General features: G+C 53.8%; 1 protein-coding gene across 1 annotated transcript; it reads right to left on the reverse strand.

Moving 5' to 3' along the window:
* Positions 1-491: 491 nt before the first annotated feature.
* NEUTE1DRAFT_104288 (uncharacterized protein) lies at positions 492-10306 on the reverse strand (the record flags this gene model as incomplete). The annotated part of the gene is made up of 6 exons (XM_009856479.1): positions 492-5974; positions 6038-6316; positions 6860-9074; positions 9127-9186; positions 9254-9271; positions 9332-10306. 6 exons carry the CDS (start codon positions 10304-10306, stop codon positions 492-494), a joined length of 9030 nt encoding a protein of 3009 aa, XP_009854781.1.
* Positions 10307-12478: the final 2172 nt, after the last annotated feature.

Here is a 12478-nt window from a genome sequence, read left to right on the forward strand (position 1 = left end):
CTGTCAGTGCTGTACCCAGAACACATACATCTTATGGATCATGTTAACTTACCATAACTGCCCAGCGACCGCCCTCGCTCTCGCTTTACCTACTGTCAATGTCAAAGATCTCCTCCTTTCACCTCAAAGCCGTATGCTAAAAACTGTAAGCCATAGCCCACAAGACGCAAGACACAATGGGAAAGACGAGAGAGGATTCTCTAGGGACACAAGACATATACAATATTCTCACTGGGGCAGATCAATATCAGAGGAAGTAGTAACCATCCAATACCAAGTTGACGACATAGAAGTATCCAGACAGAAAACAGCACACACAAATCGCAAGCAAAAAAGAAACCGGAAGGGAATAGAATAACGAATTCGCAATTTAACGCCTAGCCTCCATTTCGATTCCGCAACTCCAATGAAGTCAGTAGGAACCTAAGAAAAATAAAAACTCCGTACAATACCATCAACCATTAATCCATCCAACCTCCCTCAATTATAGCCTACGCCTCCCAATCATCATCACTCGACGGATCCTGCTCCTCAGAATCCAAATCGCTCGAGTCGTCATCCTCCTCATCCTCGTCCTCCTCCTCTTCATGCACAACTCTACTAGCTCCCCTCGTAGCCCTGGCTTCTCTTCGACCTCCCACCGCGCTACTCTCCCCTGCGCGACCGCGGTAGTTGTTGAAGGCTTCGTCGCCGTAGGATTCGTTGCTATTGTCCGAGTCCTCATCTTCATCAGACGAGTCATCATTTTTCTTGCCCTTTTTCGTGGCCTTCGTGGCTTTGCCTTTACCCTTGTCGAGAGCTTTGCCCTTGCCCTTATCCACCGCCTTCCCCTTCTTCTTTTTCTTCCCCTTATCACTTTCCTCATCATCATCACTATCATCCTCCTCCTCCTCCTCAGCCCTCCTCGCCTCCTCCCTCTCTCTCGCCCTCTTCTGCCTTCTATACAACTTATCTTTCAGCCTCTTGGCATTTAACTTTCTGAGCTCCTCTCTTCTCTTCTTCTGCTCTTCTGTCATTTCTTCTTCGTCTTCCTCATCTTCCTCATCTTCATCCTCGTAGTCGTCCTCCTCGTTCTGCTTCTTTTTCTTCCCTTTCTTTGCTGCGGCAATAGCATCCTCTGCCTCGCGTGCCCTTGCTCTCCTCTCCGCTTGATACTTCCTGTCGCGATGTTTCTTCCTTTCCTCCTTTTCACGCTTGATGCGAGCGGCGCGTTGTGTGGCAGTCTCGTTGGGTGGAATGGGGAGCGGTTGATAGACATCGGGATCGGCGTCACCGCGGCGACGTTGACGGGGGAGCGGGGCGGGAGGGGGAGGGGGTGGACGAGGTTGACTTCCCGAGGGACGAGGTTGGCTTCCAGAAGGACGAGGTTGGTTTCCTGTAGGACGAGGTTGGTTTCCTAAGGGACGGGGTTGGCCGGGGTTTGCACCAGATGGGCGAGATTGTTGTGTAGAAGGTGCCGATGGGCGAGGTGCTTGGTTGACCGGTGCCGATGGGCGGGATGGTTGTTGGCTCGGGGCACCTGCTGGACGAGTTGAGGCTGGTCGGGCTGCTTGTGTAGAAGGTGCAGATGGGCGAGGTGCCTGTTTGGCGGGAGCAGCTGGGCGGGATGATTGCAGAGCTGAAGCTGGAACTCGGGGTTGTGGTGCCGGTCTTGGAGCCGGTCTCGGAGCCGGAGCTGGTCGAGACTCGGGTTGAGGTTGTGCTGCAGTACCACTTCCACCTGCCCTCGCGGTCCTCCGCTCCGCAGCTTGTTCAGCAGCTTGCTGTCTTTCCGCCTCTCGTCGGGCTTTTTCCTCTTGCAGTTGAGCCACCAGTTGAGCTTCTTCGTCAGAGTCATGTGCAGCAGGCCTATTGCGAGTGCTCCGCGTAATGGGCGCAGCAGGAACCGGGGCAGCAGAGGCCCGGGCCCGGGTAGTACGGGATGGGGCCGGGGCAGGAGCAGGGGCAGGAGCAGGAGCGAAAGGATCCTCAGGAGCAGCGCTGGAAGCCGCACCAGCACCAGCACCTCTACCTCCTCTAGAGGCAGTAGCTCCCTTCCTCCCCTTCTTCTTCCCCTTCTTATCCTCCGGCGACTCCTCGTCCGGTTCCTCGACCTCAATAATATACTGCCTTCCCTCTGCCCAGGCCCTCATCATTCTCTCTCTCCTCTCCACATCTCTCGGGTCCAAGGTATCCCTAAACCTCTCCCTATAACTCCTGATAAACCGCTCCAACGCCTCCCTTCGGACCCTCGCCTCGCCCTCGGCAAAACTTTCCGGATCTTCTTCCAGGTCTTCTTCTTCTTCGTCTTCGCCCCTGTCCTCCATTTGCGGTGGCCTTGGAAGAGGTGGATGTCCATGATACCCATGCTCAGGGATGAACTTCCCTCCCGTATGGTCTGGCGGGGGTCGGTTAAGGACGGGCTCTCGGTCCTCTAGGTGTGCCAGGACCCTCTCTCTCATTTCCCTGAACCCCGTGACTGCTTGATCAATTGCCTCACGCATTTGTTGCTCTAGCTGTTCGTTGTTGAGGATGGGACGGGGTGTCCCCTTAACTAGAAACCTGGCGGGTGTCCTGAAGGGGGCACGGGGACGTCTACCTGGGAGCGCTGGTCGATTGACGGTGTACTCGTATCGGGCTTGCCTGTCAAATTGCTGTCGAGAGGTGGGAGAGTAGTTAACGCGGTTATTATGGAGCTCCAGCAGGTAGACGCGCTGGCGCGGAGTATACTCGGGGCGAAGGTGGGGAGTGAGGTAGTCCGGATGGCGGGGATCGCGGTTGTCGACCGGAGGTGGAGTTTTGGGAAGCTGCTCTTCTCTGTTGTCGACGTCGTCAACGCCGCCCATGGCGACATCTTCGTCGTTGTCTTCTTGTTCAGGCGTAGCGTCCCTCTCGACATCCCTATGTCTGTTTCGGATAGGAGAGAGGAACATGTTGTCGCCCGAATACTCGGACCATCTATTGGCGCCGGATCCACGAGAGCCACGAGAACCCCTCGATCTGCGAGAGCCACCAGAATGTCCACGCCCAGCACCATCCTCATCTTCATACTCGCCATCATCCTCGTCCTCAGTATTATGATCCTCATTGTCATCTTTATCCGTCCCCTCAGCGCTAGACCTATCCTCTTCTCTCTCCCTATAACCAGTGAACTGATCCCTATCGTCCGACCCCGGTTCATACCGTCTGATCGGGCCCGGACTGGGTCCCTGACCCGGAACGAACTTGCCACGGCCTGGAATAGGGCGATTTTGAACGGGCTGTTCTCTCACTGGAGGTGTACGGTTGACATGTTTGATTCTGGGTTGTCGGGGTCTGACGGGGGAAGGGACACCTGGTTGTGGAACTTCTTGTTCGGGGTTGGGTTCATCTTGGGCGGCGGCGGCGGCGGCTTCAAGTTCTTTCTGGGCATCGTGGTCCATGTCTATATCTTCGTGTGGAATGCTAAAAAGATTGTCTTCGTGGCCAAAAAGATCGTCGTCGTCTTCTTCTTCGACGACGTTCTCGACTTCACCATCGTCCGTTTGAGGTTGAGGTGGGAATCGGCCACCAATTGATCGGCCTGGACTTCTTATTATATCTGTGCGTGCTGCACCTGGTGAATGGAGAGGGGCAGAGGGTCCACGTTCTGGTCTCCGGCCGGCGGGTTGACGGGGTGGACTCCTCCCGTCGTCGTCACTGGAAGTCGACTCGCGACTTGAGATGGAACTGGGTCGGTGGGGGCTGCTTCCCACCCTTCGACCTGGCCTTCTGCCCTCTGAGCCCTCTGAAGATGGCTGGCTTGGCGGATCGCCTCCAAGTGCAGCAGCTTGTGCTCGTCCCGATGGCGGTTGACGCTGGGACTGACCTTGACCTCTTCCAGCCTCTCGCCGGCCTTGAGGCTGGGAAGTTGCCGGGCGTTGACGATCTCTCTGTCCGTCGCCAGCATCCTCATTGTTACCTCCTTGTTCTTGCTCCGGCTCGTCAGGGGACAATTGTCTTGCCCTCTTGCCTTGATTTCTCTTCTCCTTTAGCCATTGTTGCGAGTTTTCAAGCGAATCACTCCTGTCTCGCTTCTGACCTCTACGTTCTCCGACATCACTCTCATTTTCATTTCCTTCAAGGACAGTGGCCATAGACCTTCTTTCCCCAATAAGTCCAGGCGTCACATGCTTACTCGGCACAGCACCAGCACCCGCACCAGGACGAACAGGCGTACTCCCCCTCGGCAGCGGCACCGACGCCGGCGCCTGACTCTTACCACCAGGGCCCCTCTTTACGGGTTTCTTCTCCCTTGCATCCGCCTTTGCTTTTGCAGCCGCTCCCGCCGTCTTGGTCTTTTTCTTCCCTTTTACGTGGTCCTTCTTAGCCGCGGCATCATCTTCAGCAGCTTGTCCCGTTAATCGAGGCCGTTTGGCCTGCGGTTGTGACGAAGATTTGTCTGCTGACCGTTTCAGTGGTCGCTTCCTTTTTTTTGGTCTGACTACTCTTGGTCTGCCCTTTTTCCCAGCCGTGGGGGAAGGGGGTGCGTCGTTGTCATCATTGGAGGAGCTACTAGTATCCGTTGACTTGCTCTGGAAGTTGAAGTTGATCTTCATACCATCGATGATTTCCGATAGCTCACTTCTTGGTCTCTTGCGATGTATTTGGGGGGTGTTGGTTGGTCTCGGGGCTGGTGCCGCTTCGAAGTCGAGACGGCGAGCGAGGTTATTGTTCTGGGTCTGGCTTTGAGGAGGGAGTCGACGTCCTCCAGGTCGGAAGAGGGCGGCGCTATTGTCTACGGTAGGGGCTACCAGTACTGATCCCGGGGTGGGAACACTGGCAGACGGCCGGGAGCCTGGGGTTGATTGAGAACGAGGTGGACTAGGCGTGACGTTCTGTCGCCGGGCGAGTTTGGCACGATCCCGGCTGGAAAGCAGGTCTGGGTCGATTGGGGTATCCCAGTTGTCTTCTTGCTCTCCATCCCCTCCTTCACCAGCGACATCACCATATGCCTTACCATCACCTGCATATGCCCAGGTCTCTTCCCAATCCGTGTCCTCACTCTCCCCAGCACTTTCCGCCACCCCCTCTTGCTCCTTCATGCTCATACCCGGCGGATCCTCCACCAAAACACCTACCGCCCTCGCGGCAAAGACCACCGTCAGCATCGTGGCTATCAACTTCGCGTTATACTCCCGAATCGCGTCCGCGCCATCTTCCTCTCTTGGTGCTTGACTTTCTTCTTCCTCGTTGGCAAACGCAGAAGGGATCATCGTGCCCGAAACGGACCTTGCAAGGCGCGCTATACGAGGCTTAGCGTACCGCGCCATCTCGCTGACGTCGTAGACAAGTCCACCTATGCCACCGACGTTTACCCATAGGGCGGGCTCGTTATTGACGATGCTGTTGTGGGCCCATTGGGCTAGGGTTCGGCCACCGGCGTAGACCAGCTTCGCCCATTGAGCGGCTCTGCGCTTGCGCTGGGTCCTTGTGGCGAGGGTTTTGATGCCGTGGTGTTTCAGCTCGCGGAGAGTAATCTGCCGAGTGGGAGGGCGGTAGATCTTCCCCTTGATTACATCGGCTTTGAGTTTGGATACTTCGCGAAAGATCTCGCGCAGCTGTTGACCTCGCCTAGTCTCGCTGTTGTAGAGTTCCGTGATATCTTGACCGTAGAGTTGGCGGAGGGTTCCGAGCGCTGAGGGGGTAAGCCATGAGCGATATGGAGGTCGGCCGTTGCGATCCTCGATATAACCAAGATCGTAAATGTAACCGTTAAGGACCAGGCTCCTAGGGCCGAGCTGATGATCTGGCTGGACTTCCGGGATTACGAAGCCGATCCGGAGGTGTCCAAACTTTTTCAGGACTTTGGATAACCTGTCCTTTACGGTCTCCTCTTCGGTGTCCTGAGAGGGGCGAATGATGCAAGAGTATGTTTCCTGGTCGAGGACATGCTTCTCGGTGAAGATGTCCGTGACATTGCGAGCGGCGTTGATGGCTAGGCGTCTGGCGCCGCCGGGGTGGTCTTCCACATACTCTGTGGTCTCGTTAACTCCCATTCTTTTGAGAAGTGAACATGCGGAAGGATGGAAACACTAACCAGAAATATCATAGACATTGTTTCGGATGCGAATATACATCCCTACTTCCTTGAAAATATGCCGTCCAAGCTCCCTTTCCGTAAAAACATCCAGTGTCCGTCTCGGCGGGGGTTCCGTAATGTAGTCCTTGAGAACTGCGCACCGCCACGGCCACAGCAGGTTCCTGAGATCCATGGGGTTCTTCTTGTACTTATGGCAGAACACGGTCAAGTCCTGGCAGGTTGCAATGTTGTTGCGGACGAAAACCTTCAAAAAGCCATCTTGTTCCTCTGGGATGCCTGGTGGAGGGAAAAAAAGGTGGTGGAGGTTAGTGATTCTGCTGGAAGCGGGTGTTGAAGTGACTGGTGACACCTGAAGTGACTTACTACTAAGATCAAAAACATCCGTCCCAATATACGCCCACCTTGGCCCCCCATCCCGTCCATGAAACTCTCTCACCTCTTCCAGCGTTCTCTCCTGCAGGACCTTACCGCGAAACAGCGTATGAGCATTTGACTGGAGATATTTCTTGATCGTGTTATCGATGACCACCCAGCCATTGAGAGACCGTTGGGCAACGTGTGACTTGACTGTGCTTTTTTTGTGGGGGTGGTGGTAGCAGAAAAGGCCCTGAGCGGTTGATTTCCACTGTTCAACTACATGAGCTTTTCGTTAGCACCGCTGGATCCGTCTCTCACACATCAGTAATACCTATGTCTGCGATTTTCTCACTTCCGCTTACTGTCACTCGTAGTGTGTCATTTCCAGAAGTAACATGATAAACAAAGGGGAACGCAAAGCGAATGAAAAAGGAAACACAAAAAAAAACGGATAATACTCACCACCACCACCAAGATCATAGATATGTTCCTCCCCGCGCCACCTCACCAACACCCACCTCGGCCCAGTCGTCTCTTTTAGAGGTCGCCAATGATCAGCAACCTCCCCCCTACTCCAATGCTTTTTTGTCCTCCACACATCCTTCACGTCTGCCAAAGCCTCGTCACCATTATATGTATGGAACCATTTGGTGCCGCCTTCGGCAGGCCACTCGAAGTACAGTTGTCCCAACTTCTCCCAGGTTTCGTCAGAGTCGTGGAAGTTGATGTGGGCTAGCAAAAGTTGAAAGGCTTCAGATTTGGTGAGAAGGCCAGACTTGTAAAACTCGTCCAGAACGAAGCGGTGGCGGTTGTTAAGTTGCAGCTGGGAGAAGTTGAGGTTGTCGGGGAGGGACTGGTTAGATCGGATAGGCGAATTTTGCTGTGGGGGAGAGAGCGAAGAGAGGCTTGCGTACTCTATGTCCATAGCATCAGGATCAGTGTCATCCTCTTCTTCCTCCTCCTCCTCCCCGTCGCTATCATTGACATCGTGGGTTACGGATCGCCAGGCTTTTTGGGATCTGCCTGCGCGGAGGGGACCGCGACGGCGGATAAGACCGGCACCGGGATTACCGCCTCCTCGGCCACCACCATCACCGCCTCGTCTACCGCGGAAACCACGGCCACGAGGTTTGGAGATACCGCGGGTGGGACCCCGGCTCTTCATGGCTTTCGAGACACCGCTCAGTTTCCCAATGTCCAAAACCATCTTTAGACGACTGGTAATACCCTGACCCTGATTCTGTTCCTGACCGCCCATCTCAATGTCACTATCATTATCACTGTCGCCGTCACTGTCGTCGTCACTGTCGTAGTCACTGTCATGATCACTATCACTCATATCATCATCACGATCACTGGCATCAGATGCCCACGAACTGACAGGCGACGACGGCGCGCTCCCTAGGAACGCACGATGTGCATTCCTATTCCTCCGCTTCTCTTCCGCTTCCGACACTTCCACCACGTCGCCGACCTGATTCGAGCCTCCCTTTTCCAAGCCCATGACCCAGTCCGGAAAGGTAAAGTTGAAGGGCAGCCAGCCCTCAGTTTCAAGGCCGCGGAGATCCGCCTCGTGGTCGAGTGCAGCAAGGAGCTCATGTGCCAACTGCCTAATGGCATCCAGCAGCCCTATGGGAGTCGGGGTGATGGTCCAGCACCTGCGCCCATCGCGAAGGGCTGTGGAAATGACATAGACGCGGGCGTCGTAGGCAGTGTGAGACGCGTATTTTTGGCCGTACAGATTCAACGTGGTCCAGCTCTTGCCCGCGTCGTCGCCATATACATGGCGATCGGGAAATCTCCACCTCGTTCCCTTGACAAGAGCGTTGATGCTCGGATGCCAAAGGTTGGGCGCTTCAGTCTGGAAATTCTTTTGCTTTTTTTTGAACCTGACCGCTTTCCTTCGCCAGGGAATAGCCGCTCTCATGAGGTGGAGCAGAATGCGGTAGACGAAGCCCAGGGACTTGGCCGGGCCGGCGCGTTGCTCCCATTCCTCGATCCTCGTCTGAAGCGTGTTGATCATGGCCGTGCAAGTCTTCTCGTCGTGACAGGAGGCGGCATCGCTGAACACTTCGACGCAGTTGCGGCATCCCGCGAGGGAGTAAGGGGTGCGTTGCCAGTAGGCATAGGCTTGGGCGAAATGGTCATTTTGTCCTGAAATACCGCGCCAGCGTTTCCATGCTTTCTTGCGGAGTTGGAGGTGGTCGACACAATCTTGGTATCTAGCGGCTATTTCAGGATATGCGTCAAAGTTTTGGGGGTTGTTGGGGTTCGGGATCACGGAGAAGACGCGGGTGATCTCCTGCTGGTCCAGTACGGGGGTCCTAAAGGGGCGGGGTGGCCGTAGGGCGCTTCGGCCTTTGGTTCCTACCAACACGTCCCAAAAATCTTGGAGTTGGAGGGATGCTGCGAAGAAGGCGGGAATGGGATACCTGTCGAAGGATATGGGCTGACCTGGGGGCCAGTGAATATGGTTGTCGATGGTATGGTTACTTGAGCTATATATCCAAGTGGTGTCTTCAAATGTGTATAGAGCCAGCCCATACTGCCGCAAACCGGGCAGTGTAGACGGAACTAGATCATTTTCTGTGCCTTCTGGGGTGTAGCGAAATGTACCACCAAAGAGATTATTCTCGATTGAATAGCCCAGCTCAGCCACCCACTCGTTGTTGTAGACCTAGGACCATTGTCAGGCAACGTAGCGGGAAGGAAGAGGCGGTATCACTTACTGGTTCGTACGTATCAGGAGCGTCACCTTCTTTAAGCAATGCGGCAAAGTTAAGCGCATGCTATATCTCGGAGCATGTGGTCAGTAAGAGACAGGCTCTGTGGGAGGAGGAAAAAGGACCAACGTACCGCCAATTCGTGTATCATCTGGACAAACGTTAGCATACTCATCCAAGCAAAAGCAATGTGGCGTCAGATAATACATACCGTAACGGCAAACTGCAGACGAGCAATGTGTTTTTCGCCGTATCGAAGACATTCCGCCGGGTTGTTGGTACCGTTGTTGTCTTGCAGCAAAGTCCTCAAAATCCGAGCATTCATGCGAATGACGACAAATTGTTCGTTTGTCCTCTTGTCCTTCGCAAGCATTGTATAGGCGGACGTGAACTTGTCCGCCCTCGAATTTGCGAAGCCAAATGCATTAGGATCGTCGCCGTCAAAGAAGGACCAAACAATGCGGTCGGCGAGGTCAGTGGTCTCGTTGTAAAGCCGTATCCGTGCGGCCTGGGTCAAGGGGGCATCTGGGTCACCGTGAGCTTGAAAGCGCTGGGCCTCGACGCCCGTCCGTCTGTTGTATCTTTGGTACTCGGTTCCCGTAATGGGGTCCCAGTCTTTTAACAAGAGGGCGTGTAGCCACTTGGTACACTGGGCCTCGGCAAAGATTTTGTTTGCCATCTCTACGCAGATGCCCAGCTCGGCGAAGACGTCGGCATTGTCGATGGACCAATGGGGAGCGGTGAGAGACGTGTCGGTAATGTCGACGGGGGACTTGAGGTCGAACCAGCGGTCCTTTTGGAAGATTGGGTGCCACATTTGGGGGTTGACAGTGATGGAGGCTTCGCTGACGGGGGGGAGGCTCTGGTGAAGAGAGGCGAGTTGCCAGGCCTTGAAGCCATCGTTGATCTCTTGCTGGAAGCGCTCGGCCAAAAACATGGTATCCAACTGGGGCGGCGACGGGATGGGCATAGGATCTTGACGTGCAGCTTCTTCATTGCTCATGTCCATGCCCAAAGCGGGCAAGGAGGGATACTGGGTCTCGAGACCCGACTGGCCAAAGTTTATAAAGTAAGGGTTCATCCAGCCGCCATAGCGCCGAAGCTCTTCAGTATGTGGATATTCGGGGAGAGAGTCCTCGGTATCCGGCCCGATCTCGCCAATGGAAGCGTATGATGCGCGGCCCATGATGTTGATGTTGTCGTGCTTGCTGTTGTCGTTGTTGTTGTGGTTGTTGAACGTTGTCGAGGAAGCATGATGGACAAGACGTGTCGAGTAGACATGTGGAAGTCATGGGCATTTTGGGATCGTGGTAGCTCAGTGGTAACTCGGGCACAAGATCAACAAAGGGGACAAAGGGGGCGAGCCGCAAACGTCAATAGCAATTATGTAGCTTGAAAGCTCGAGTCGAGACACAATGAGCCGAGCTTTCTTTGAGACAGCGAAGGGTGAGTGTGCGAGATGATGTCTCGAAGCATCTTGCCTCATGGGACAAGTTGAGAATGAACATGGTATTGTCATGGTGAAATAAATCATGAGCTATGGCATCGATACGTTGTCTTGTCCTCTCGAAAGCGTATTCGATAAGAGATATCATGAGTTGAGGACTCGGTCGTCGAGTGTCCAAGGGTAGATGAGCAGAGAACAAAGAAAATGACATGCTCGCGGCTGAGCTACAGCTTCTGCAAAGGAGAAGAAGAACATCAAAGGAGGATCGAAAAGAACAATGAAAGAAGCTTGAACAGGTATGGCCTCGGTAGCTCATAACTACCTCCAGGCCTGCCCATGAATGAGTCTTGTTGGCTGTACTTGGTCGTGACGGATTTGAGCGACGAAGACAAAATGGGATGTGAGAGATGTCCAAATTAGGCTGACGATACTCTTATCGATAAGGCGCCTTGTCAATCGACCGGACATCAACTTGTACCAGGACAAAGAAAAAGAAAACGAAAAAAAAAAAACCAAGACGAGGTGAGTCCAATGATGACCCGGGAAAAATGCTTGATGTTGCCTGCTCTGGTGACTTGAAGTTGTCGGGTTTCCTCCCTCACTCAGCTCATTAGTACCTAGGTACTTCCTTCTCAAATGCAAAATTTTCACGGGGAGATGCCCCTTCCGCACGAAATACCAGACAGGAATGAACCCAAGGAAGGCACATTCGAGCAGAACTGCAGCTTGCAATCTCTCTCTTTCAAGAAGTGGAACTGAAGACATAAAATGAAGGACCTGTATTGGGAAGGGACTGGGCAGAAGAGAAACGCAAAACTGAACACTCTGAAAAAGGAAACCGCGCATGCGACCAGTCTCAATGTAAAACTCATTGCTCCTGCCGTAGTCACGCCGTAGTCGAACCCCCGAGGCCCTCATTTTTTTGATTCAGTCGACCAGAACAACTAAGTAAACGAGGAACTTGAATCGCGCCGAGTTCGCAGCGATTGACATGCCACCATGGTGTTTGTTGTTGGCTGTCCACGCAGTTGGCGCCATGACGCCCAGGCGCCGCAAGTGACATAAGATGGACAGGGGAAAAGTGACGTTAAAGAAAGGGCCAAGAGGTCCAAGACATTCTAAGACAAGCTTTATGTTCGCCCAACCTTGTTGTTGAGTGTGCATACACTACGCGGGTGACGCCAAGCGGCCAAGGTTGATGGTGTTGATAATTCGCCGAGGAGAAGGGCGGGAGTCATGATGAATTTGGGGGTTGGACCGTTCATTAGTGCGGGTACTTGGGTACCTCTAGTTGCTTGGTGCAGAAGTGGCTCCACCACATGTGCTGCAATGCGCTTCCCTTATTGGTTGTAAAAGGGGTAAGCAGTTCTTGTCGTCGTTTGCGTCAATGCTTTTTGCTGCTTCCTAAATGCTTATGCCAGAAGGGGTCCCGTCTGTGACAGACTTTCATAGGTATCCCAAGACAGATCGTTTGCTTGACCTGTAGTCAGTCTTGGCAAATGAATCACAAGTGAGGCGTTATCAAGAGCCGTTTCTAGTCATTCCGACCATCGAGGTATCGATTACTCGGTAAAATATCGTTCTCTGTTGTTGTGTCCAGCTCAACCTCGCCTTCAACTACCCAACTTCTAGCATAAGCATTTAACGTTACCATAAGCGTTCAACAAAAGACTTGCCCAGAACCTCGCCCCCACCCCCCGCCGCGCCAACACCCCGCCACATGGACCCTATAATACTCCACTGCTTCCGCTGAACCCCCCGGGGAAGTCCCTGAGGTCGGACTCTGGGGCGGACTCACTCACACTGGCAGTGCACGAGCCTTGGAGCCTCTTTTTTGCTGTCTCCGCAAAATGGATGTGACGACAACTGCGACTTGGGTATGTTGTACAACCTCTTCTCCTTTCTTTTTTT

The sequence above is a fragment of the Neurospora tetrasperma genome (assembly GCF_000213175.1).
Source record: "Neurospora tetrasperma FGSC 2508 unplaced genomic scaffold NEUTE1scaffold_6, whole genome shotgun sequence".
In the NCBI taxonomy this organism is placed as follows: domain Eukaryota; kingdom Fungi; phylum Ascomycota; class Sordariomycetes; order Sordariales; family Sordariaceae; genus Neurospora; species Neurospora tetrasperma.